General features: G+C 45.1%; 1 protein-coding gene across 1 annotated transcript in view; it reads right to left on the bottom strand.

The window, feature by feature from the left end:
* The window catches only part of LAMA5 (laminin subunit alpha 5), a 240,553-nt gene extending 227,727 nt beyond the window's left edge, over nucleotides 1-12,826 (bottom strand). Inside the window, exon 1 of the mRNA XM_081322853.1 lies at nucleotides 12,190-12,826. Within this exon, the coding sequence (XP_081178979.1) occupies nucleotides 12,190-12,489 (300 nt within the window). The 5' untranslated portion in view covers nucleotides 12,490-12,826. The remainder of the gene's footprint in view (nucleotides 1-12,189) is intronic.
* Nucleotides 12,827-25,592: the final 12,766 nt, after the last annotated feature.

Genomic DNA, 25,592 nt, shown 5'->3' with positions numbered 1-25,592 from the left:
TGCTCCAACACTGGAAGTTTTTAAGAAGAAACTGGACAATCATTTGTCTGAAATGATATAGGGTTTCCTGTCTGAGCAGGGGGTTTGACTAGAAGACCTCCAAGGTCCCTTCCAACTCTATTATTGTTATTGTTATTGGTTTTTGGAAGCAGCTGGGAAGGCTGCAAATGGCAATCACCTGACCCCAGGAGACAGTAATCACACGCCAGTTGTCACGTGCTCTAATTTTGATCATGTGACCGGTGGGATATTGTGACAGTTGTGAGTGTCAGGACAGGCTGTAAGTCACTTTTTCTCAGTGCAACTGTAACTTCGAACAATCACTAAACAAATGGTTGCAAATCGAGGACTATCAGTAGAAAGAAAGCTCTTTTCAGTTAAACTTCACCTTGTTTTTGTCAAAATAGAAATTACGTTCAATCCACAGCTGGTCATTCTAACAAGAGCTAATAAATAGGTAGAGAGAAGCTTTTTCAGAACCTCTGCTAAGCTCTTCCAACTTTTAGTTTAGTTTTCTTAACGGATTATGTATAATATCAAGCAGATTAGACGGTCACACCAACTCAATTACTGAAACATAAATTCTGGAATTTGTTATGGTTGTTCCAGACTATTGAAATTAAAGATGCAGCCCTTAATTTGCTCCACACTTGTAAATGGAATTAATGAAAAACCACGACCTTTCAATTATCAGGCCTCGTTTTCCTTCCTTTTAAAAACATGTCTGCTATTACAGGGGGGAAAAAACAACAACCAATCACTTAACAAGCAGAGAAAAATTCCATCGCTCAAATAAAGACCAGATGAAAGAAGAAGAAAGACCACAAACAAATTGAATTTGGGAATCCTGAAAAGCAACCCTTTTTAATTTGGAGATTGGTGGTAAGAGTCCAAGAGAGATGTTATCGCTAAAATTAAAGCTGTACAGATAGTTTACAACAGTTCATTTACAAGGGCGCTGAAAAAAGTGACTTATGATCCTATTTCACACCTACAGCATCCACATGGTCACGTGATAAAAAATTGGATGTTTGGCAACTGGCATGTACGAGGGCAATTCGGAAATAAACCTCCATTTGGTTATCAAAGACAGACACTCGCAGATACAGAACTTTTATTACACACATTACAAAACTTACCTGCGCTGCACCAAGGGGCCGGTGGGCTGCTGGACACCATCAGCCCCCATGTGCTTGCCGCCTCTTGTGTGCCTGCCGGCCGGGGGGGGGGGAACACCCGTCCGAGCAAATCACCCCAAAAATAAGCCCTGATGCGTCTTTTGGAGCAAAAAAATATATATAAAAGACCAGGTCTTATTTTCGGGGAAACATGGTATGTATACATGTATGTATGTATGTAATAATAATAATAATAGTGTTGGAAGGGACCTTGGAGGTCATCTAGTCCAACACCCTGCTCAGGGAGGAAATATGTATGTATGTAAAGGTAAAGGTAAAGGTTCCCCTGCACGTGCGTGCTAGTCATTTCCGACTCTAGGGGCCGTTTCAAAGCCGAAGAGCCAGCGCTTGTCTGAGGACGTCTCCGTGGTCATGTGGCCGGCATGACTAGATGCCAAAGGCGCACGGAATGCTGTTACCTTCCCACCGTAGTGGTCCCTATTTTTCTACTTGCATTTTTACGTGCTTCCGAACTGATAGGTTGGCAGAAGCTGGGACGAGTAACAGGCGCTCACTCTGCTACGCGGCACTCGGGATTCGACCCGCCAAACTGCCGACCTTCCGATCGACAAGCTCAGCGTCCTAACCCACTGAGCCACCGCATCCCTGTCTGTCTGTCTATCTGTATGTAAAAATAACTCCAGGTGGCAGATATACATAATACTCTTTCCTCCTCCTATTTTCCCCACAACAACAACCTGTGAGGCAAGTTGGGCTGAGAGTGACTGGACCAAGGTCCCCACACCAGGTTTCATAGTTAAGGCAGAACTAGAATTCAGTCAGGGTCAGCGAGTACCTGTATAGATTTCTTGTTTTGACTTCTGCTCTCTTCAGGGAGAGCTAGCCAGACCCTCAAGCTGTTTCCATGGTTTGTTTTTTTTTGGAAAGGACAAAGTAGGTGTCTCAAACTCTTCCCCTTGACTATAAACCATGATTTCTTCTGGTTCGAGAGGATTCAAGCTCGGAAACCACAATAAAAGGAAGCATAAAAGAAATGTTTACAATTCAAGTGTTCCCCTTGGCAATGAAGAGCCAAACAATTCAGCAGCCTCATAGACCAGCACATTTATTCTGTTCACAATAAGCCAGAATTCTCATAAATTCTGGCTTATCAGGATGCCGAAACACCCCCATGATGTATGTTCCACTTGGAATGGAATGAAAGAAACATGTCAGCTGTCCTTTCACTAAAGCCTCTGAGTGGGAAAAACACAGCCTCTTCCGAGATTCAGTAGCAAAATCTGAAGTAACATTTCCAAGGATGATCTTCCTATTCAGAACTCGAAATAAAAAAGCAGTTTTCAGGAATCCTGGACTCGTTCATCGCTCTGGCAGCCAGATTTACCGAAAAAGTCAGCCCGTTCAAAAGAAGCAGGACACAAACTTCTTTTGAAACTCAATCTCTCAGTCTGGCTGAAACTTGGAAACTAAGGCTGGGCAATTCTATTGCTTAGGAAGTTGTGCCAATTCACACCAGTCTGGGGACCTTAATAGCCAAGGAGGTCATCTGAATACAGATAGTCCTCGACTTACGACCACAATTGAGCTCAAAATTTCCATTGCTAAGCAAGGCAGTTGCTAAGTGAGTTTTACGATCTTTTTTGGCCACAGTTGTTAAGCGGATTGTTGCAGTTGTTAAATGAATCATGGGGTCGTTAAGCAAATCTGGTTTACCCCACTGACTTTGCTTGTCGGAAGCCAGCTGCGAAGGTGCCAATGATCAGGACAGCGCAACTGCCATAAATACAGGACTGTTGCCAAGCGTCTGAATTTTGCTCGCGTGACCGTGGGAATGCTGCAACGGTCGTTAAGTATGGTCAAAAGTCACTTTTTTCAGCATCACTGTAACCTCAAACAATCACTAAGCTAATGGTTGTAAGTTGAGGACTAGTTGTAAAGGGTCAGCATCAATTGTTCACACACACTACCTTGTGTTGGTTGACATTCTGCCCAATGAACAATAACACAGATGGAAGAGCAGAGGCAGCAAATAATAATAATAATAATAATAATAATAATAATAATAATAATAATAATAATAATAATAATAATAAAAATAATTTGGAAGGGACCTTGAAGGTCATCTAATCCAACCCCTTGCTCAGGCAGGAAACCCTATACCCGTGGTGGCGAACCTATGCCACACGTGCCACAGGTGCCACGCAGAGCCCTCTCTGTGGGCATGCGCAGTGTCACCCCAGTCCTAGGCCTTCAGCTGAGTTTTATAAAACCTTTTTCCTTTAGGCCTCCGCCGCCGTGTGCAAAAAAAAAAGGTTTAATAAATCAATCAATTTCAACTTCTCACGGGCAAAAAAAAAAAGATCTCGCAAAGTTGGAATTGATTGATTGAACTTTTTAGTCCCACCCAGTCTGCCATTACCACCGCAGCCATGCCCACCCAATGGACCACACCCACCCAATGGGCCACACCCACCCAATGGGCCACGCCTACCCAATGGGCCACGCCCACCCGGCACCTGACAATACACAAGTGGGTTTTCGGTTGCAGTTTGGGCACTCAAGTCTCTAAAAGGTTCGCCATCACTGCCCTATACCATTTTAGACAAATGGTTGTCCAGTCTCTTCTTTAAAACTTCCAGTGTAGAATTATCTGTAGCTACTTGTGGTCAGGAAACAGGTGAGGCCAAAGCAGAAAGTATAAGAATAACAAAAAAAAAAAACCAGAGTTGGAAGGGACTTTGGAGGTCTTCTAATTCCAACCCTCTGCTCAGGCAGGAAACCCTACACCATTTCAGATAAATGATTGTCCAATCTCTTCTTAGAAATGTCTACTGATAGAGCACAACTTCTGGAGGCAAATTGTAATTCAGGTCTTCTTCAAAAACATGGACCGGTACCGGTCCACAGCATGCTAGCAACCAATCCACACAAACAAGCAAAACCCCATCCATGGGATGCAGGCAGCTTACAAAACCACGCACTCTCTGGTCTGTGGAAAAACCTTCTCCACGAAAGCGGTCCCTGGTGCCCAAAAGATTGGGGACCTCTGTTATAGCCCACCAACTTAATTTTAACCTCCTCGAAAATCGGCAGAACTGGTTCATCACCAAAATTTAACTGACTACATAACTACGGTACATGAGAAGACCTGAAAGACCAGGTTAGGGAAATGTTATCATGGAGAAATCTATGTGGTTGCTAAGAATCAACATCAACTTGTTGGCACATAACTAATCAAAGGAATAAGAAAAAAACTAATAAGGAGTCTATGAGCTCCTTGATGCTCTCTGAACTTGGTTGTTTTCTTGCAGGCATCTCATTACCTGACTAGGTAACATCATCAGTTCTAGTGAGTGTGTGGTTTGCTCCTGACTTACATTGTATGTACACTGAGAGCTTTATGCACTGGAGACAAATTCCTTGTGTGTCCAACCATACTTGGCCAACAAAGAATTCTATATACAGTAGCTTGCCCTGTCAGTGTTGGTGGGGTGTGTGGTTTACTCCTTGGCAGTTCTTTGATTAGGCTGCTGTTTATTGCTCGATTGTTTGTCTTCGTTGATACAGTAATTCCTTGATTCGGATATTGTTTACTACTTGATTGTTTGTCTGGTGTTAATCCCTGCTTATCTGGGTGTTGATTGCTGTAAGGAGGTGTGCTGGTCTTTTTGTTTACTGTTTAACCTTTTTATTGTATCTTTTGAACATTGCTCAGAATCTTCTCAAACCACAAGAGGGGCAGCAAATAATGTAATAACAATCATAATAGTTAACAGGCAGCTTGGGTGCAATCCGAAAACAATTGGAGCATCCCTTGAACCCCATTGCCTCTGAAAAATTCACCATCAGTCAATTGCAAAAGGCAAGCTTCATTTGGAGCATATATCTGCGATGAAATCTGTAACACTATCAAACATCCACATCTGCCTAGCTCAGGTCCTTGGGAAGAACTCAATAGGTGGATAAAAAATCAGTCCGAACATCCAGCTGACTGTGCCACAAAGAAAAATAATAATGAACATCTGGTTGACTGTGTGACGAACCACAATAATCCATTCTGAACATCTGAACATCTGGCTGACCGGGCAATGAACCATAAGAATAATAATGGTGTGTAAATGTGGTTTATCTCCATGTGTCTGCTGACGGCTGATTTGTCCACGTGCCAAGCTCTGTTTCTGAGTTTAGTTTGGATCACGATGTTCAGAGTTTCTCAGTTGGTTGAGTCTGTCCATGTGTTTTGAAATTAAGGAGTTTTCATCATGTCATCTGACTGCTAGATGGTGTTATTGGACTCTGCTAGTCCTCTGCCTGTTGTTCTTCCTAACGGCTGCTACAGTCCTTACACTATGTTGTAGCTGTAGTCCTGTTTTTTCTTCTTGGACTATTGAGTATTTTGGTTTACTTAAGATATTTTGGAGGTTTGGGCTAGTTTGCGTAGCGCTACAGTGATGCTGTGTGTTTGTAATAGTCTCTTGGCTGTATCTGAGATGTTCTCCAGGAATAGCAGCATTATCTTTTTCACAACTTCTGTTGGTTGTGCAGTGTTAGTTTGACTGCTCAGGCACTTTTTGATGAAGTTGAGTGAGCATCCTTCTTGTTGGAAGAAGTTGTATAGATGGTGTGTTTCTTTTTTCTGGTGTCCTGAGTTGCTGCAGTGTGTTTGTGCTCATCTGAATAATGTTCTTACACAGCCCCTCTTGTGGGAAGTTGGGTTGTTACTTTCATACTTTAATAATAAGTTGGAAGGGACCTTGGAGGTCATCTAGTCCAACCCCCTGCTCAGGCAGGAAACCCGATACCATTTCAGACAAATAGCTGTCCAGTCTCTTCTTAAAAACTTCCAGTGTTGGAGCATTCACAACTTCTGGAGGCAGGTTGTTCCACTGGTTAATTGTTCTAACTGTCAGGAAGTTTCTCCTTACCTGTAGTTCTAGGTTGCTTCTCTCCTTGACTAGTTTCCATCCGTTGCTTCTTGTCCTGCTTTCAGGTGCTTTGGAGAATAGCTTGACTCCCTCTTCTTTGTGGCAGCCCCTGAGATACTGGAACACTTTGGTAGTAAACACCTGGTTAAGGTGGGTATTTTTTCAATAGACTTGCATTTCAAATTTGCTGCTATTTCCTTTGGTAATGAGAATATCTAGGAAGGGTAATATGTTGTTGCTTCTTCCCTTGTGAATTGTATTTCCTTTGAAGATGTTGACTGTTTCATGTATCTTCTTTGTTGTTGTTAGCTGCGAAGTCGTGTCCGACCCATCGTGACCCCATGGACAACATTCCTCCAGGCCTTCCTGTCCTCCACCATCCTCTGGGGTCCATTTAAGCTCACGCCTACTGCTTCAGTGACTCCATCCAGCCACCTCATTCTCTGTCAGTTGTCCCTTCTTCCTAGTTGTCTAGGTTGTCCCTTTTTATTATTTTATTTATTTATTTATTTTTATTAGATTTATATACCGCCCTTTCCCGAAGGACTCAGGGCGGTTTACAGGGTATTTAAAACAAGAAATATAAAAGTTAAAAACAATTAAAAAAATTACATCAATCTTTGAAAAAAAAGTAAAAACCCCAATTAAAATTAAAATTAAAATTAAAATTCTCAGCCTGGGCCAGAGAGCTCGAAGAGCCAGGTCTTCAGGTCCCGGCGGAATGAACGGAGGTCGGGGGCAGTCCTGAGCTCCACGGGCAGCTGGTTCCAGAGGGCAGGCGCACCCACTGAGAAGGGACTCCCCCTGGGTGTTATCCGCTGGCAATCTTTTACCGGCGGCACCCTGAGCAGACCCTCCCTGTGGGAGCGCACTGGACGAAGGAAACCTGATGCTGGTATCATCTATATACTGGATCCAGGCTTTTGGTTACATGGATGGGAGCGCTATAGTTTTAAAATGCTGCAATACAGTCTCTGCTATGAGTCCTAAGAGTAGTGATCTCATGGGTGTTCCTCTGATTTGTTGGTATATTTGTCCATCAAACCAAAAGTAGACCACATATGAAAATACTATAGAATGCAGGTTATCCACCCTCTTTCTAAATTACCATGTATTGTAATCTACACCACTTGTCCAACTGACAAGGTATGTTCTATATGAAGTTGCAAACCAACTTATAGGTGAGCTGACTGTTTACTGGAGATTTCAAGTTGCTGAAGTTATGGTCGCTTATTACCAGAATTAATTTTCTTTCAGTTGAGTTCCATTCCTGGTGACTTCACGGGGAAAAACCTCGATTATTATTTTTTTCTTAGCAACAACATAAAAGTCGTTTGACCCTTCTAGGATTTTTTTTTTCAGTTTACCAATGCAACCCTCGTGTACGGTGTTCCCTAGAAGTTTCCTCTCAGGCAGCAACATAGAAATCCAATGAATGAATGACTCAAACAATCTGGCCTCAACCTGCTCAGCTTCCGAAGCTAGACAACAACCAAACCGGTTTGGTAAAAGCATCCGTTCCAGAGAAACAAAGACCACCCTGTGCTTTGTTATGGTTACCTCTCCACTTCTTTGTGAAAACAGTTGTTTTATCTGTGAGTACAACCTGGTCCTCCTCACCCACCCAGGTGCATTCTAGAAAGAGTGCAGAGAAGAGCAACACAGAGGATTAGGGAGAGACACTGTATAAAGAATGGTTGCAGGAACTGAGTTTGTTTAGTCTAGTGAAAAGAAGAACTAGGGGGTGACATGTTAGCAGTGTTCCAATATCTGAGGGGCTGCCACAAAGAGGAGGGTCCACCTATTCTCCAAAGAACCTGAAGGCAGGACAAGAAGCAACGGATGGAAACTAATCAAGGAGAGAAGCAACCTAGAACCGTGGTGGCGAACCTATGGCACCCGTGCCACGCAGAGCCATCTCCGTGGGCACGTGCGCTGTCGCCCCAGTCCTAGGCCTTTAGCTAGGTTTTATAAAAACCTTTTCACTTTAGGCCTCTGCAGCTGTTTGCAAAAAAAAAGGGTTCAAACAATCAATCAATTTCAACTTCTCGCGGGGGAAAAAAAAGATCTCGCAAAGTTGGAATTGATTGACTGAACTTTTTAGTCCCACCCCAGTCTGCAGTTACCACTGCAGCCACGCCCACCCAATGGGCCACACCCACCCAATGGGCCACGCCCACCCGGCACCCTATGATACATAAGTGGGTTTTGGGTTGCAATTTGGGCACTCGGACTCTAAAAGTTTTGCCATCACTGACCTAGAACTAAGGAGAAATTTCCTGGGAGTGAAAACAGTTAACCAGTGGAACAGCCTGCCTCCAGAAGTTGTAGGTGCTCCATCACTGAAGGTTTTTAAGAGGAGATTGGACAGCCATTTGTCTGGCATGTATAGGGTCACCTGCTTGAGGAGGGGGCTGGGCTAGAAGACCCCCCCCAAGGCCCGTTCCAACTCCGTTATTCTGTTATGATAACAGTGTCCCCTCATTTGAGGGACAGCCACAAAGAAGGGGTGGGGGGGGTGTTCAACCTATTTTTACAAAGTACCAGAAGGCAAGAGAAGAAACAGTGGAAAAATTTCCTAACAATGAGAACAATTAACCAGCGGGAACAAGTTGCCTCCAGTAGCTGTGGATGCTCCATCACTGGCGGTTTTTAACAAGAAATTATTTAGCCATTCCTCTGAAATGATATAGGGTCTCCTGCATGAGCGGGGTGTGTGTGTGTGTGTGTGTGTGTGTGTGTGTGTGTGTGTGTATGAGAAGGTCCCTTTAAGGTCCCTTCCAACTCTGATATTCTGTCAACTGGGATCTTAGCTGCTTCCTACTCCAGGAGCAAAGGCAGAAGTCCAGCTGTTTTGATTTGTCTTCTCCCACCGGGGAAGGTTTCCGATTCCATTTCTTTCCCAACTACTGTAATTGCCCTTACAAGATTTACAACAACTCTGGGAAATCAGAGCTTAGTGGTTCACACTCTCCTGCTCCTTCTTTTAACAAGTCCCCTTCCGCAACTGGGATCTCTCCATCCAGATGTTCAGGATTGTTAGCATTTTGACAAGCACCAGCTCTTGAAGAGTGGCACCCTTCTGCCAGCCACATTCCTGGGATAATTCTTGTCCCCGGGGTGCTTGTGGTAAGGGCCCCTTTTAAACAGACATTTGCTTAGACATAAGCCTGTAATAACTGTTTATCTTTAACACACCCTCGGCTCCCACCCACATTCCTGCAAACAATTTGAGGGCTTCATTATATCGAGATTCTCAAAATTCAACCCACTCCGCTTAAGTTGGACAAACAGAAAATTTCCTTCCCCCCCCCCACTCCAAGCACTATGAGATAAGCATTGTTGCAGTACATGGGGCACAGCTAAGTGTGCTTTTTTAAAAAAAAAAATTCCAGTCTGGGGTTCACCTTTCTTGCAGAGCGTTTAGAAAATGATCAAATCTCAGAACAAATGAAACGCCTATAAATCTGTTACAGTACAAGGAATGCTGATATTATACCACCATCTTCAATTCTTTTTTTAAAAAAATAACGTATTGCTTCTCTCTGAGCTGTTTATTTATTAGGGTTTTATCCTGCCTTTTATTATTTTATTATAAGTAAGTGCAGGTGGTGAACATAGTTAATACTCTTTCCCTTGCTATTTTCCCCACAACAATAACCCTGCGAGGTGGGTTGGGGTGAAAATGATTCACTGGTCCAAAGTCACCTGTTGGTTTTCATGCCGAAGGCGGAACTAGAATTTAGAGTCTCCTGCAGATTGGCCCAAAGCCACCTAGTGAACTTTCACATCTTAAGATGGGACTGGAACTTGTGGTCTCCTTCTGATTGGACCAAAGTCACCCACCAGCTTTCATGCCCCAGGCGGGACTAGAACTCACAGTCTCCTGGTTATTGGCCCAAAGTCACACAACTAGCTTTTGTGCCTAAAACAGGACTAGAACTCATGGTCTCCCGGTTTGTAGGCCAGTACCTTAAGAATTATACCTCTGCAGATCAGATTTGAAAAGATGCAAGGTGGAAATATTACATAAAATCATTTATAATGCATAATACAAAACGTAAGCATTTTCATTTGCATTAGGTTGATCTCTGAACATTTTTCTAGCGGCGCACATCATAAAAGTAACTATTTTTGTATAGAAAGTTGCAAGTTAGATGACTTTTGTGTAAGGCTCATTTCATTCTATCTCAAAGCCTTGAAATGTTGATAAAGACAATTTCCTTTATTTAGCTTCTCTTTTCTCCGACTGTCTACTGCTGCTTTAACCTGGCACATTCTGAGGTCTTTACAGAATATCCAGGTAAGTGACTCAATGCAATAATCAATTCAAAAACGAGCTACTTCAACTTAAAGCCAAGTTGCTTCCCTGCCCACAATGGGGCTAAGTTACAATATGGACATGGGAGTCCTCTGAATAGCTGAGAAAAGCAACATACATATGTATAATTACAGTTATTAAACAGAACTAATGAAATGATCAGTTTGTTTTTGCCATCCCTATGCTTCTTTAAAAAGTACTCTGTACGTGCAAAATATGTCACCCTAGCAATATCTGACAGGCTTAAATGTTTTCAATCTCAGCAGAAAACTTTAGCAAGGATTTTTTTTCTTCCCATTCAACAAGTCCAAACATATTTTGTGCTGAACAGCACGCCATTCTACTCCTAAGTCTGAACACCCTGTAATAACATACCCGCAGTCATAGTGCTCAAGGAACCAATTCTATCTACCACCCTCTAACCTTTTGAGAGAGCAAATCCTTCCTCCCATTTCTCTAGAGTTTTGATTATAATTTTTCTCCCTCACTTAGTTAACCAGACCAGAAATTCAGCTTGGCAAAGTGATTTCCTGGACTTTCTCCGATAAATGTTGAGCGAGGAGCACGAGGGACCCTTTTCAGATAGGAAAGTTAGCAAATGCGAAAAATCCCTTTTATAAAGCAATGAACAAAAAGGGCACCTGAGAACCTTAACAGATACAAAGGGCACGTTGAAAAGCCACTATCACCAAAAGAGGGTGGAAATCAGTTCAGAAGTGAAGAAAATTGGAAGATAAATGTAATCTGGATGGATGGATGAGGGAAGGGAAGGGAAGGGGTGGCAAGGAGCAAGGAGAAGGAAGGAAGGAAGGAAGGGGAAGGGAAGGAGTGGAAAGGAGAAGGAAGAAAGGAAGGGGGTGGAGTGGCAAGGAAAAGGAAGGAAGGAAGGAAGGAAGGAAGGAAGGAAGGAAGGAAGGAAGGAAGGAAGGAAAGAAGTGGCAAGGAGAAGGAAGGAAGGGGAAGGAGTGGCAAGGAGAAGGAAGGAAGGAAGGAAGGAAGGAAGGAAGGAAGGAAGGAAGGAAGGAAGGAAGGAAGGAAGGAAGGAAAAGGAGTGGCAAGGAAAAGGAAGGAAGGGAAGAAATGGCAAGGAGAAGGAAGAAAGGAAGGGGAAGGAGTGGCAAGGAAAAGGAAGGAAGGAAGGAAGGAAGGAAGGAAGGAAGGAAGGGAAGAAATGGCAAGGAGAAGGAAGGAAGGGGAAGGGAAGGAGTGGCAAGGAGAAGGAAGAAAGGAAGGAAGGGGAAGGAGTGGCAAGGAAAAGGAAGGAAGGAAGGAAGGAAGGAAGGAAGGAAGGAAGGAAGGAAGGGAAGAAATGGCAAGGAGAAGGAAGGAAGGGGAAGGGAAGGAGTGGCAAGGAAGGAAGGAAGGAAGGAAAGAAGGAAGGAAGGAAGGAAGGAAGTTACCCAAAGTCCTAACTGCCTGGACAAGGGGGGGGGGAGGCAGCGAGCTGGGAAAGCAAGGTAATTCGAGGCACGGCTTTCATGCATTCTTGAAAAGGGGAACAAGATCTGAAGTTGGGCTGAGTCTGCTTTTCAGCCAGGCTTTTTTTCCTTGCCAAACCCTCCAACTCCGATATCCCAGCGCGACCCTCCGGGGGTCGTTATCTCCGTCAAGGAAACCCGCGCGGAGGACGGCAGGCTCTCCGCACCGAAACAACACCGCCGACATACACACACACCCACACCCCCGACCCAAACCCAGCCCCACGCTTGTTGCAGCCGTTCCTTTCCCCCTTCCTCACCCCTACAACCTCCCCCACCCACCCACCCACCCACCCAAACACCCACCGGCAGGGAAGCGCTCTAACCTGGATGGTCTGGTTGGGCTCCCCTCCGGAGAGCGGCCCTCCCACGAGCTTGCAATACAAATCCTCCACCGGGCGCGGGGGGTTCCGTCCGCCGGCTTCCTCCTCGCCGCAGGTGGCGGTGGCCGAGATCTTGGTCCCTTCGGCCAGGTTGAAGTAAGGCGGGTGCAAGCTGTAGCCGTTCACGTCGGCCTGGAAGGAGACCGGCTGACCCGACGAAGCCCCCAGCAGAGCCAAGAGCAGCAGCAACGGCGGCCCCGGGCACCGGAGCCCAGCAACGGGCACCGCCGGCCGGCTCGCCATGTTTTTTTTTCTCCCGGGGACTTTGGCCGCCGGCGCCGGGAGCTTCCAAGCGCCAGAGGAGGAGGAGGAGGAGGCCGCTCGGGCTGACCCCGCACCCCGGCCCAAAAGACCGCCAAAAGAAGCTCCTAAGCCGGGCGGGTGTGTGGAAGAGATCGGCGCCGGCAGCTCGGCGGAGTCGAGCCAAGTCGCAACCTGCGGCGGGAGGAGCCTCCCCGCCTCCCCAAACGAGCGCTCCTCCTCGTCGGGCAGGGGTCTTCCAACTTGGCCCTTTTATGACTTGTGGACTTCAACTCCCAGAATTCCTCAGCCAGCAAAGCTGGCTGAGGAATTCTGGGAGTTGAAGTCCACAAGTCATAAAAGGGCCAAGTTTCAAGACCCCTGGTCGTAAGGCGACCGCCGCTCGGTCCGGAGCTCGGCGCGGTTCCTTCTCTCGCAGCTCGCAACGACGGCGGCGGAGGCGGCGGCGGCCCCGGGAGGGAAGTGGTGCTGGGGGGGGGTGGGTGAGGGAGGGGCCACGCGGGGATTAGTCCTGCCGGAGGCTGCCCATTGTGTCGGCCGCCCTTCGCGGCTCTTGTCCTGGCTTAACCCCTTCTGCCCATCGGCCGGGCAGGAAAGGGGGCCACGAGGGAGGGACAAAGAGGGGAAAGTCCGCCCGCGCCTCTGGCGGGGGAAGCAGCAGCCGCCGGCGGGATGAAGGTGGGGAAAAAGAGGCGCCCCTCGGTGCCCTCGACCCCCAAATATTCTCTCCTCCCCCCCTCTTTTTTTTCTTCTGCTCCTTCCCTTTTGCAAACGGCTGAGTAGATCCAAGGATTTTTTATTTCCCCCCTCCCCCGTCCGGGCTGGCGAGTCCTGGCACGCTCGCCTGGGATTGCCTCTGGGCTCCCGTGGGGGGTGGGGGGTGGAGGAGGGAGGGAGGGAGGTGAGGGGGGAGGAAGGTGGGCGAGTTTGCAGCAAAGCACGTAGTATCGGGTAGTCCTCGACTTGCAACCATCCGTGAGCCCTAGATTTCTCTTGCTAAGTGAGATATTTGTTAAAGCGAGTTTTGCTGGGGGGGGGGGAACACACACACACACACACACACACACACACACGCTCACGCTCCCTGCCGTGTTACGCCCTTTCTTGCCCCGGTGGTTAAGCCAATCGCTGCAGTCTTAAAAGCGAGGAACAGGGGTCGCTAAGCGAACCCGAGTTGACTTTGCTTGTGAGAAAGTGAGAAGAGGGGGAAATCACGTGACTCCCGGGACACTGCAATTGCCGTCGTAATAAAGAGGAGAGGAGTCCCTTGCCAAGTGGCTGAATTTTGATCGCGTGACCCCGGGGATTCTGCAGTAGTCGTTAAGTGTGAATAATGGTCACAGGTCACTTTTTTTCACTGCCGTTGTGACTTCGAATGGTCACTAAATGAACTGCTGTAAGTCGAGGACTACCTGTATTTGGGGGGGGGACATTAAAGACAAGAGGGACGCGGTGGCTCAGTGGGTTAGGACGCTGAGCTTGTCGATCAGAAGGTCGGCAGTTTGGCGGGTCGAATCCCGAGTGCCACGTAGCAGAGTGAGCGCCTGTTACTCGTCCCAGCTTCTGCCAACCTAGCAGTTCGAAAGCACGTAAAAATGCAAGTAGAAAAATAGGGACCACTCCGGTGGGAAGGTAACAGCGTTCCGTGCGCCTTTGGCGTCTAGTCATGCCGGCCACATGACCACGGAGACATCCTCGGACAAGCGCTGGCTCTTCGGCTTTGAAACAGAGATGAGCACCGGCCCCTAGAGTTGGAAAAGACTAGCACGCATGTGCGGGGGAACCTTTACCTTTATTAAAGACAATCTTGCAATTAGAGAACACAGAATATTTGGATTCAGAAGGAGAGATATTCTTCCTGGCTATGGGGTTTTGACCCCGTTGCAGGTGACCCTCAAATACTCTTCCGTTCATTCTAAAATATTTTTTTAAGCCTTGAAAAAGGAAGTCATCTAGGGGGAAGCACTAGCCAACCTGGGTTGATCTCACCAAGCAAGTTGGGACACGAATAACGCCTGCATGGGAGATACTGCTAGGTAGGAAATGTAAACTGTAGGCTAGACGTGGGAGTTGGGGGAAAAAAAACCAACCTATTGCAATGGAAGTTATTTCATTTTGTTTTCAGGAGCTTAAAATTTAAGCTTGAATTGAAGAAGACTCCAGTTACTTTGCTTTGCTTTTTAAAAGGAAGTGCCTAATGCAATTGAATTAGCCAGTTGGGTCCAATGCACCAGGCTAGAAACCAGGAGATTGTGAGTTCTAGTCCACTTTAGGCATAAAAGCTGGCTGGGTGAATTTGAGCCAATCACCAAGAATCTGCATGTACTAGTCCTGCCTTAAGAATGAAAGGCAGCTAGTTGATTTTGGACCAATCACCAGGAGACTGTGAGTTCTAGTTCTGCCTTAGGCATGAAAGCCAACTGGATGATTAATTTAATTTATTAGATTTATATACCGCCCTTTCCCGAAGGACTCAGGGCGGTTTACAGGGCGTGTAAAATCAAACCAATACAAAATACAAAAGTTAAAAACAATTAAAAAGATTACATTATCCCTGAAAATAAAAACCCCAGTTAAAAATTCTCAGCCTGGGCCGGAGAGCTCAAAAAGCCAAGTCTTCAGGTCCCGGCGGAATGAACGAAGGTCAGGGGCAGTCCTGAGCTCCACAGGCAGCTGGTTCCAGAGGGCAGGCGCACCCACCGAGAAGGCCCTCTCCCTGGGTGTTATCCGCCGGCAATCTTTTACCGGCGGCACCCTGAGAAGACCCTCCCTGTGTGAGCGCACTGGACGAAGGGAACTTGATGCTGGCAGCAGGTGTTCCCTCAGATATCCCAGACCCAAGCCATTCAGGGCTTTATAGGTCATCACCAGTACCTTGAATCTCACCCGGAGGGCAACCGGAAGCCAATGCAGCTCACGGAGTAGAGGTGATACATGGGAGTATCGGGAAACCCCCATGATTAGGCCAATCAGGAGGCTGTGAGTTCTAGTTCCGCCTTAGGCATGAAAGCCAACTGGATGATTAGGCCAATCATCAAGAGGCTGTGAGTTCTAGTTTTGCCTTAGGCATGAAAGCCAACTGGATGATTAGGCCAATCACCAGGAGGCTGTGAGTTCTAGTCCCGCCTTAGGTATGAAAGCTGGCTGCGTTACCTTGGACTAGTCACTCTCTCTCAGTCCAAGCCACCTCACAGGGTTGTTGTTATGGGGAAAATATGAAGAAGAGCCGTTAGATATGTTTGCCATCTTGGGTTATTTATAAAAATAAAGGTGAGTTAAAAAAAAATCTAAATAAACCTGGGTTTGAATTTGTGCTACCTGTTGCCAGCTCCTCCAAATTTGATGAGGAAAATCAAGGGTTATAATCAGGGACTGTGTTGCAAGAAGACCAACATAATGTAAATATGATTTGTTATTTCTTCTCAACATCTTCACAGGAACACCCACGGCATCTCTGAAAACACTGTGAGACCTTCTGTAGCTGATAATTTTATTTAGAGAAGACTCTCACGTCCCTGAAACACGCATCCAGTCAGCTGTACCCAAAAATGGGGCCCGGCTGGATGCAGATCAGAGACCTGGTTCTCCTTGCATCGTGAGCAGCTCTTCCCAGCTGCTCCCATGTGTCTCAAGGTACCTGAGAAGGATGGAAATCTTTGCAGCTGATGCCAAATTGTGGCCAGGCCAGCAATGGGCCACTCCAAGCCTAAAGTGGATGGAGCCACCACAGGGTAATAATGTGGTTCGCATTCGTATAAAGATACATGACCTGCAAATACAGCCTCTGCTTTGTATCTCCTGAAATATAAATTTGAAAAGTATATTAAGGTCATTGAATCCAATACCTTCTCAATTTCTCTGGGTCATTTTATCTCCCAACAAATGCAGGTAGTCCTCAACTTATAATAGCAATAGCACTTAGACGTATATACCGCTTCACAGTGCTTTACAGCCCTCTCTAAGGGGTTTAGAGAGTCAGCGTCTTGCCCCCCAACAATCCGGGTCCTTGTTTTACCGACCACGGAAGGATGGAAGGCTGAGTCAACCTTGAGCTGGTGAGAATCGAACTGCCAAACTGCTGGCAGCTGGAAGTCAGCAGAAGTAGCCTGCAGAACTGCATTCTAACCACTGCGCCACCACAATCATTCGTTTAGTGACAATTAAAAGTTTATGACAGCACTGAAAAAAGTGACTTATGACCGTTTTTTTTTACACTTATAACCATTGCAGCATCCTCAAGATCAAAATTCAGGCGCTTGGTAACTGACTCATATTTATGACGGTTGCAGTGTCCCAGGGTCATGGGATCCCCTTTTATGACTTGACAAGCAAAGTCAGTGGAGAAGCCCAATTCACTTAACAACCATGTTACTCACTTAACAGCTGTAGTGATTCACTTAAGAACTGTGGCGAGAAAGGTCGTAAAATGGGACGGACTCACTTAACAATTGTCTTAGCAATGGAAATTTTGAGCTCTATTGTGGTCGTAAGTTGAGGATAACCTGTAGTTTTACTATATGGAATATATATTACATATACATATACACATACACACACACACACAGTGTGTGTGTGTATAAAACTTTATATTCAGACATTTCCTTCCTGTAACTTGAAAAGATGATTTTGCATCCTATACTCTGCAATTTTGTACAGGTTTGCATGACTTTCTTTTCAGGATTGAGAAAGCTGCCCTATCAAGGATTTGAAGATGTTATCGTACTGCCTGTGAGGCATCTTTTCTCGAGGCTAAAACAAAGTCAATTCCTTCAGTCACCCTTCATTATTATTACTGTACCTCCTGAAATATAAATTTGAAGAGTATATTAAGGTCATTGAATCCAATACCCTCTCAATTTCTCTGGGTCATTGCGTCTCCCAACGAATACAGGTAGTCCCAATCATCCGTTTAATGACAATTCAAAGTTATGACAACACTGGAAAAAAAGTGACTTATGACCGTTTTTCACACTTACTTACCTTTTGTAGCATCCCAATGGTTCCCTGATCAAAATCCAGACATTTGGCAAACCGGCTCGCTTAGCAATGGAAATTTTGAGGTTTAATTATGGTTGTAAATCAAGGACTGTCTGTAATATTCCTCATTACAGGAGATCAAGAAGTATGAGATTTTTTATATTTAAGTAGATGGATGACAGGTGTTTTTAGACCCCCCTGGAAAAAACAAAATATCAGAATGATCCTTCTGGTTCAAAATCCTGGATTTCACCAATAAAAGCCCTGGATAGTTATTTCATAAATTGCTTATTTCGTTCCTTTGTTAAGAGGCCTTCTGCCCTGATTCCCTGTGCCATTCAAAGCAAAATAAGGGGCAGGGGATGTTTGCAGCTGGAAAGAAGCATAATCTCTTCTAGCGGGTGCCCACCACACTTTTCTGTTTGCGCAACCTTTCTGGTCTTTATTTTTTGTCGTGACCATATTGAGGCTGGATTTTGAACTGTTGGGCGCCAGTGTTTTTCTTGTGCGGAATGAATGTCCTCCGCTGGGGTTTTATTTTTGCCACTGAGTGAGACGTTGCCTAGGGCCATTGAATAACTAGCTGCCATTCTAAGAAACAAAGGGCCGATTCTTTTATTGCCGCAGAGGGTAGGAACCACTGCGGTGTCAGCAGAAGTTTCTTGGGTGAATTGGACAGTTGCGGGAAACGTTCAACGGACACGCTAAGGCAAGCTTAAGCCGTTTCACCCTCCAGCTGCTTCAGTCTTGGCACAAGGCTACTGGAGATGGTATTGACATGATGTCACGACTTCCCAGCGCAATTTTCATGTAACCCAAGGTGCCTCGGCCCCCTTTGCAAAGGAGCATTGAAGCACGGCAACCCAACTCCATTCAATTAGGAATGACTTCCTGGAGAGTTTTCAACGCTACATTTAAACGCTTGCTTTGAATAGCTTGCTAAGCTTGGGAATTTTAAAAGCAGGCCCTGTTTTTCATGCCAGTTTCTCACCAAGCCAGAAATCTTTTTTTTTTCACTCTACTAAATCCTTGGTTCTGCTAAAAAGCTAATTTCTGCATTAAAACAGCCACCCGGAGAGAAGAATGATGGAACTATATTTCCTTGAGCAATGCAAAGTCTCTTGTTTTGGTTGGGTTTTCCGCTTGGAAGGTTTTCCTGGCCTTTGTGAAAATATAGGAAGAGTGGACCATAAGAAAGGCTGAGCGCCAAAGAATTGAGGCCTTTGAACTGTGGTGCTGGAGAAGACTCCTGCGAGTCCCTTGGACTGCAAGGCGATCAAACCGGTCAGTCCTAGAGGAGTTCAACCCTGACTGCTCTTTAGAAGGCCAGATCCTGAAGCTGAAACTCAAATACTTTGGCCACCTAATGAGAAGGAAGGACTCACTGGAGAAGAGCCTCATGCTGGGAAAGATTGAGGGCAAGAGAAGAAGGGGACAACAGAGAATGAGGTGGCTGGATGGAGTCACTGAAGCAGTAGGCGTGAGCTTAAATGGACTCCAGAAGATGGTAGAGGACAGGAAGGCCTGGAGGAATGTTGTCCATGGGCTCGTGATGGGTCAGACACAACTTTGCAGCTAACAACAACAACAAGGAAGAGCGGACAGTCATCCTCGAATTATAACCTTTTGTTTAGTGACCGCTCAGAGTTACAATGGCACTGAAAAAAAGTGACTTATGAAGATATTTCACACAACGGCCATTGCAGCATCCCCATGATCACGTGATCAAAGTTCAGATGCTTGGCAACTGACTCATATTTATGACGGTTGCAGTGTCCCCGGGTCCCTTTTGTGACCTTCTGACAAGCAAACTCAATAGGGAAGCCAGTTTTACTGTGTTACTAATTAAACAGCTGCAGTGATTCACTTAACAAGTGCTGCAAGTTAGATCGTAAAATGGGGCAAAGCTCGCTTAACAAATGTCTAACTTAGCAACAGAAATTTTGAGCTTAGCTGTAGTCGTAAGTCAAGGACTACCTGCATGGGCTGGGTTTTCAACTTGAAGGTTCCTGGCTTGGAAGAGCGTGTCTGAATGTGGTTTTGATAGTGTGCAGGTCACTTTGTGTCCACAGACGGAAATTCGTTTGAGATGTTTGATTCCTTTTCTCTTCTCTCTATGCAGAAAAACTGGTTTCCTGTTTTGCAAAGTGCTGTTTCCAGCTTTGTTTGTCCCCTTATTCAATATGGAATTGCACCAAGAGGAAGCCATGCCTTGCTTTTGAAGTGGTCCCCACCACAGTTCAGAATAGTTGTAAAAAAAAAAATCCATACAGCGTTGCACAGAAGCAGTGGTTATTCAAGGCGAATGCAAACCTGCAGAATCTTTGCTATTTAAGGATTTATTTTCCCTTAGCAATTCGTAAACAGCCCTTTGGTGTTCTTTTGTATGGCCAAATTACATAGCAAAGAATACTTTAAAAAAAAAACTTTACGTTAAAAAAACAAAAGAAATGGATAAGAACCAGCAGAGAGAGAAGAGTGATTAGGAAAAAGATGAGACACCAGTTTAGAAGAGGGTGCAAACCTGAATAGCAATAGCACTTAGACTTATCTACTGCTTTACAGCCCTCTCTAAGCGGTTTACAGAGTCAGCATATTGCCCCCAACATTCTGAAACCTTTTTACTAATCTTGGAAGGAGGGAAGGCTGAGTCAACCTTGAGCTGGTGAAAATCGAACTCCTGGCTGTGGGCAGAGTTAGCCTGCAGTACTGCATTCTAATAGGGACGCGGTGGCTCAGTGCATTAGGATGCTGAGCTTGTCGATCAGAAGATCGGCAGTTTGGCAGGTCGAATCCCGAGTGCTGCTGTTACTCGTCCCAGCTTCTGCCAACCTAGCAGTTCGAAAGCATGTAAAAAAAATGCAAGTAGAAAAATAGGGACCACTACGGTGGGAAGGTAACAGCGTTCCGTGCGCCTTTGGCGTCTAGTCATGCCGGCCACATGACCACGGAGACGTCCTTGGACAAGCGCTGGCTCTTCGGCTTTGAAACGGAGATGAGCACCGGCCCCTAGAGTCGGAAACGACTAGCACGCATGTGCGGGGGAACCTTTACCTTTACCTTTTACTGCATTCTATCCACTGCGCCACCACGGCTCCCTACGGCCCCCTCTCTCCCTGCACCACAAATGGATCAAAAATGCAGGCAAGGGAATTATAATTAGTTCCTCATTGCTCTTCCCCCTCCCCCATGGCAACTTCCAAGACCCCTTAGTAATTAAAAACAAGCAAACTCTACCGTGTAGGACAGGGGTCTCCAGCTTGGCAAAGTTAAGACTTGCGGACTTCAACTCCCAGAATTCCCCAGCCAGCCATTCTGGAGAGTTGAAATCCAAAAGTCTTAAAGTTGCCCAGTTTGGAGGCCTCTGGCGTAGGACAAAAATAGAACTTCAATTCTTGACTCCTTTAATTCGTAAATCTGGCAACCATCCGATTTCATTTGACAAGCCTGGGCTGGAATTACAAATGCAAAACACAGCATGGATGTGCAGCCCTAAAGCACTTTATAATGCGGTTGGCATGGTTTGGAGTAGCTTGGCATTTGAACCTAGCAATAGTAGCTGTCAAATCACGGTTTGGGATCCAACATGGAGGTTGTCCCAAAGGTGCTTTTTCAGGAGGCAACTGGACTTTCTTGGTTTTGTTTGAAGACGTTTCGCTTCTCATCCAAGAAGCTTCTTTGGCTCTGACTGGATGGTGGGGAATGGAAGGATTTGTATTCCTTGCAGACAGCTGGTCATTTGCATTCTTTTAGAGAGTCACTGAGGCCACTTGGAGGTTTACCTGTGTCCTCAGGGTCACCTGAGCAGTGCAAATGGGTGCGGAGCCTTCTTGGCTGCAGGACGTTTTTCTGCCTTGGGTCCCTTCACCGCTGAAGACAGGCGCAGGCTGTTGGGGATAAGTCTGTGTTGTCTGCATCTCAAACTGAAGCGCAAATGGTTCTTCTTGTAGTCTGCAATGTTTTCTGGAAATCCGTTCACACTCCCGCACCATTCGAAGCTATGCTGGCTCAGGAATTCTGGGAGTTGAAGTCCACAAGTCATAAAAGAGCCAAGGTTGCCTACCCCTGCCCTAGAGTCTAGATATTTAGCATGGTGGTGGATCTACAAAGCGTAAATAAAGGAGTTAGTGTACAGCATAGCAGAAATGCAGAACTAGCAGTGATCCTGCAAGAAGCCAGAATCTATCTTTCTGTTTGGGGGAATGTTGTCATAAGAGGGTTAAAACATGGATTGGCAAATCAGAGATCGCATTCCGATTGTGATTGTGATGATAATGGCAAACAATATATGGAAAATGAGTCAAACCTAACTCATAAACACAAGTAGTACTCGATCTACAGCAGAGGTCCCCAACCTTTTGGGCACCAGAGACCGGTTCCGTGGAGAGAGGTTTTTCCGCGGACCAGCAGTGTGTGTGGTTTTGTGTGCTGCCTGCATCTCGCGGATGGGGCTTTGCTTGTTTGTGCGGACCAGTTGCTGGCATGCTGCAGCCTGGTACTGGTCCACAGACCGGGGGTTGGGGACCCCTGATCTACAGTCATTCACCTAGCGACCATTTGAAGTTACAACGGCACTGAGAAAATGACTTATAACCAGTCCTCACACTTACGACCATCGCAGCATCCTCCTCCCAGTCATGTGATCAAAATTTGAGCACTTGGCAACCAGCAAGTGTTTACAAAGTTTGCAGTCTCTGGGGTCATGGGATCACCATTTGCAGCCTTCCTAGTCAGCTTCTGACAAGCAAAGCCAAGGGGACAAGCCGGATTTATTTAATGGCCACCTGGCTCACTTAATCACTGCAATGATTCACTTAACAACCGTGGGAAAAGGTTGTAAAACTGAGTGCAGCTCACTTAGCAACCACCTTGCTTAGCAATGGAAATTCAGGTCTTAGCTGTGGTCATAAGTCAAGGACCACCTGTATGCAAGACTGGCTCTATTATTAGACCAGCGTTTCTCCACCCTGGCAACTTGAAGACGTGTGGACTTCAACACCCAGAATTGCTGACTGAGGAAGTCTGGGAGTTGTAGTCCACATGTCTTATAAGATGCCAAAGTTGAGAAACACTGTTTTAGACAATATGAACCACTTAAGGCCTGAGGCTATACACACAGCATGAAAGCAGTTTACATTTGTGCCTCTTGTTAATTTTGCCTGCTGGCACAAGGCTCGCTGGAGTCTGGAGGAAAACTGCCAATCTAATAACTGCCAATCCAAACAGATTTGCACATTTGCACAAGCAGAACACCATTTTGTTCTTTGACTCAGACCAAATGCATTAAGCCACCTGGGACAGTATCCGTGTGCTTGCTTGCTGCCTGCCAGCTCTGCGTAATGCATGATACACATTGAATTCCCATAGAGTCTATTACACAGCTTGTCACTTATGATAAGCAGTTAAGCCTGGACGTGAAATTGAAAACAGGAAATGGATTAGTTAATAACAGGTGAAAATGCTAGTACAATACAAAACCTGTAAAATCATGTTGAAAAAAACTTTAAAATCAGTCGGATGGAAATCTGGTAACATGAATTGAAGAATTTCTCCCAAACTCCAAGGCTGTAATGAACTATTTAGAATCCTAGTAAGTTTTTCATAATGAAAATGAAAATTGTGGTCTGGTTGTGTGGATTGACTTAAACAACCCCCCTTAACTCCATACCTGAGTGATGAACAGATTTGTTGGCCATTTTAATGGGGATTTACAAATTTATTTACTCGTTTTAGCTTTGTTGCAGGTCACCCAGAATCATAGATAGATAGATAGATAGATAGATAGATAGATAGATAGATAGATAGATAGATAGATAGATAGATAGATAGATAGATAGATAGATAGATAGATAGATAGATAGATGAGAGAGAGAGAGACCAAGTTATGGAGGTAGATGACAGCATATTTGAAGAACAGTAGGTTAAATAAAACTGGTCTAAAGCATTGCTTGGCCCATCTTTTTTATTTATTTTCTTTTATTTATACCCTCCATTACTACTTTTAGAAACAACTCAAGGCAACGAACATTTCTAACACTTCTTCTTCCTCCTATTTATATATTTTAATTTATGTTTCTAGCTTGTATTTTTATGACAGATATTGTAGAAAGTAAAGGGGGTGGTGGAGTTCAACACAATTTACTTGCACAGAGACAGAACTGAATTTCAGTGCATTCCATCAGGAAATTAAGCATCTTTTTTACTGTGGATCTTTAGCCTTGTGAGGTAGTCCTCACAAGAAGCACAGGCAGGAGAACCAGTGCTAATTTCATTGTAAGGTTAGATTAACACAGTGCTTCTAAACTTTTTCCTTCATTACCCAAAACCACTTATCAGACAGTTGCTTTTACCTAGTGTAGGTACAATAAAGGTAAAAGTTTCTCTGTCCAGTCATGTCTTTTTATATATATATATTCATTTTTATTTTTCCATTTCTTCCACAAACAAGTCAACAAATATACCGCAATACATAGATACATACACGTACGTTTGGGTGCTGCTCCCAGTCATGTCTGACTCTAGGGCATGGTGTTCATCTCCGTTTCTTGGCCAAGGGAGCCATCGTTGTCCGAAGAAATTTTCCGTGGTCATGTAGCCAGCATGGCTATGCGTCAAAGGCGCACAGAATGCTGTTACCTTCCCACCAAACTGGTACCTTATTAATCTACTCACATTTGCATGCTTTCAAACTGCTAGGTTGGCAGGAGCTGGGGCAAATAACGGGAGCTCACCCGTTGCACAGCACCCGGGTCTCAAACTGAGGCTGTCAGCTATCCAGCTGACAAGCTCAGCATCTTTAACTTCTAAGCCATCATGCCCCCTTTTTAAGTAAAATACCTCAAGTCTTTAAAAGTCCCTCTTTTGCTCGGGTGATGATTCGTGTGTCATTAGCCAAAGAAAAAGCACTTTTACAAGGTTTGGGAAGCATTGCATTAACCTTGCAAATCTGAAAGGATTTCCCTTTCCTTTTACTCTCTAGAAAAGAGAGTTCTAAAGTCACCCAGTCAGCTTTCATGCTAAAGTGGAACTAGAACACATGGTCACCTGGTGATGGGTCCAAAGTTACTCAGCAGCTTTCATGCTTCAGCCAGAACTAGAATTCACTGTCTCCTGGTGATTGGCCCAAAGTCATCTAGCCGACTTTCATGGCTAAGACTCTGGGGAAGCTCTAAGCCTGCTGTACCTCATCCTTTTCTCTGAAAAACCCCAGGAATTCAATCGAGAGCCATCTGTATCCCAAACATTTGCTCACTTCATCAGTTCTCATGAGGACAGGATTACAACAACATTCAAGAGGCTGAAAAAAAGGACAGATTTTTTTTTTTGCTCCATTTTTGGAATGGAGGAGAAAACAGGAATAGCACAGATTGCAAAAAAACAAAATATAAAAATCCCTCTAGACCAACTCAACCAGTAGTTTTTTTTTAAAAATGGCCCAAGGGCATGAGATTCATTTGTTTCAAAGGAATTTGAACAATTCGAGTAAAAACTGAAAAGAAACAAGGAAAAAAGAAGAAGAAGAAGCATGGGGCTTTCGAATCCAAAATGGAAATCTTTTGACCTTGGGAAACATGCTCCTGAGTTCTATGGAGGGGTGGGAGGGGAAATTGGCATCTTGGAATATTTAGGGTTAAGTCCCCAGGGATGGGATGGTAACTGTTGCAAGCATGCATTTAAAAAATAACAAAATAGAAGCCTCTGGAGAAAACTCCTTATGAAAAAATTATTCTCTTTGTACTCAGTTAAGCTGACTGCTCTAATTGATATAAAATAATAACAATAACATCATCATCATCATCATCATCATCATCATCATCATCATCATCAGAAGAAGAAGAAGAAGAAGAAGAAGAAGTAGAAGTAGAAGAAGAAGTTGGAAGGGACCTTGGAGGTCATCTATTCCAACCCCCTGCTCAGGCAGGAAACCCGATACCATTTGGCCGAGTACATTTGGGAAGAGTTCGATCCTGTGACTCCGGATGAAGTGGACAAGATCATGGGGAAACTAAGTGCCGCCACATGTTTGTTGGACCCGTGTCCCTCCTGGCTAGTCTATGCATCTCGGGTGGTTACACGAGGCTGGCTCCTAGCAGTTATCAATGCCTCAC

The sequence above is a fragment of the Vipera berus genome (assembly GCF_964194415.1).
Source record: "Vipera berus genome assembly, chromosome: 3".
Lineage (NCBI taxonomy): Eukaryota > Metazoa > Chordata > Lepidosauria > Squamata > Viperidae > Vipera > Vipera berus.
The sequence above is the reverse complement of the archived record's forward strand: the minus strand, read 5'-3'. Positions and strand labels throughout refer to the sequence as shown.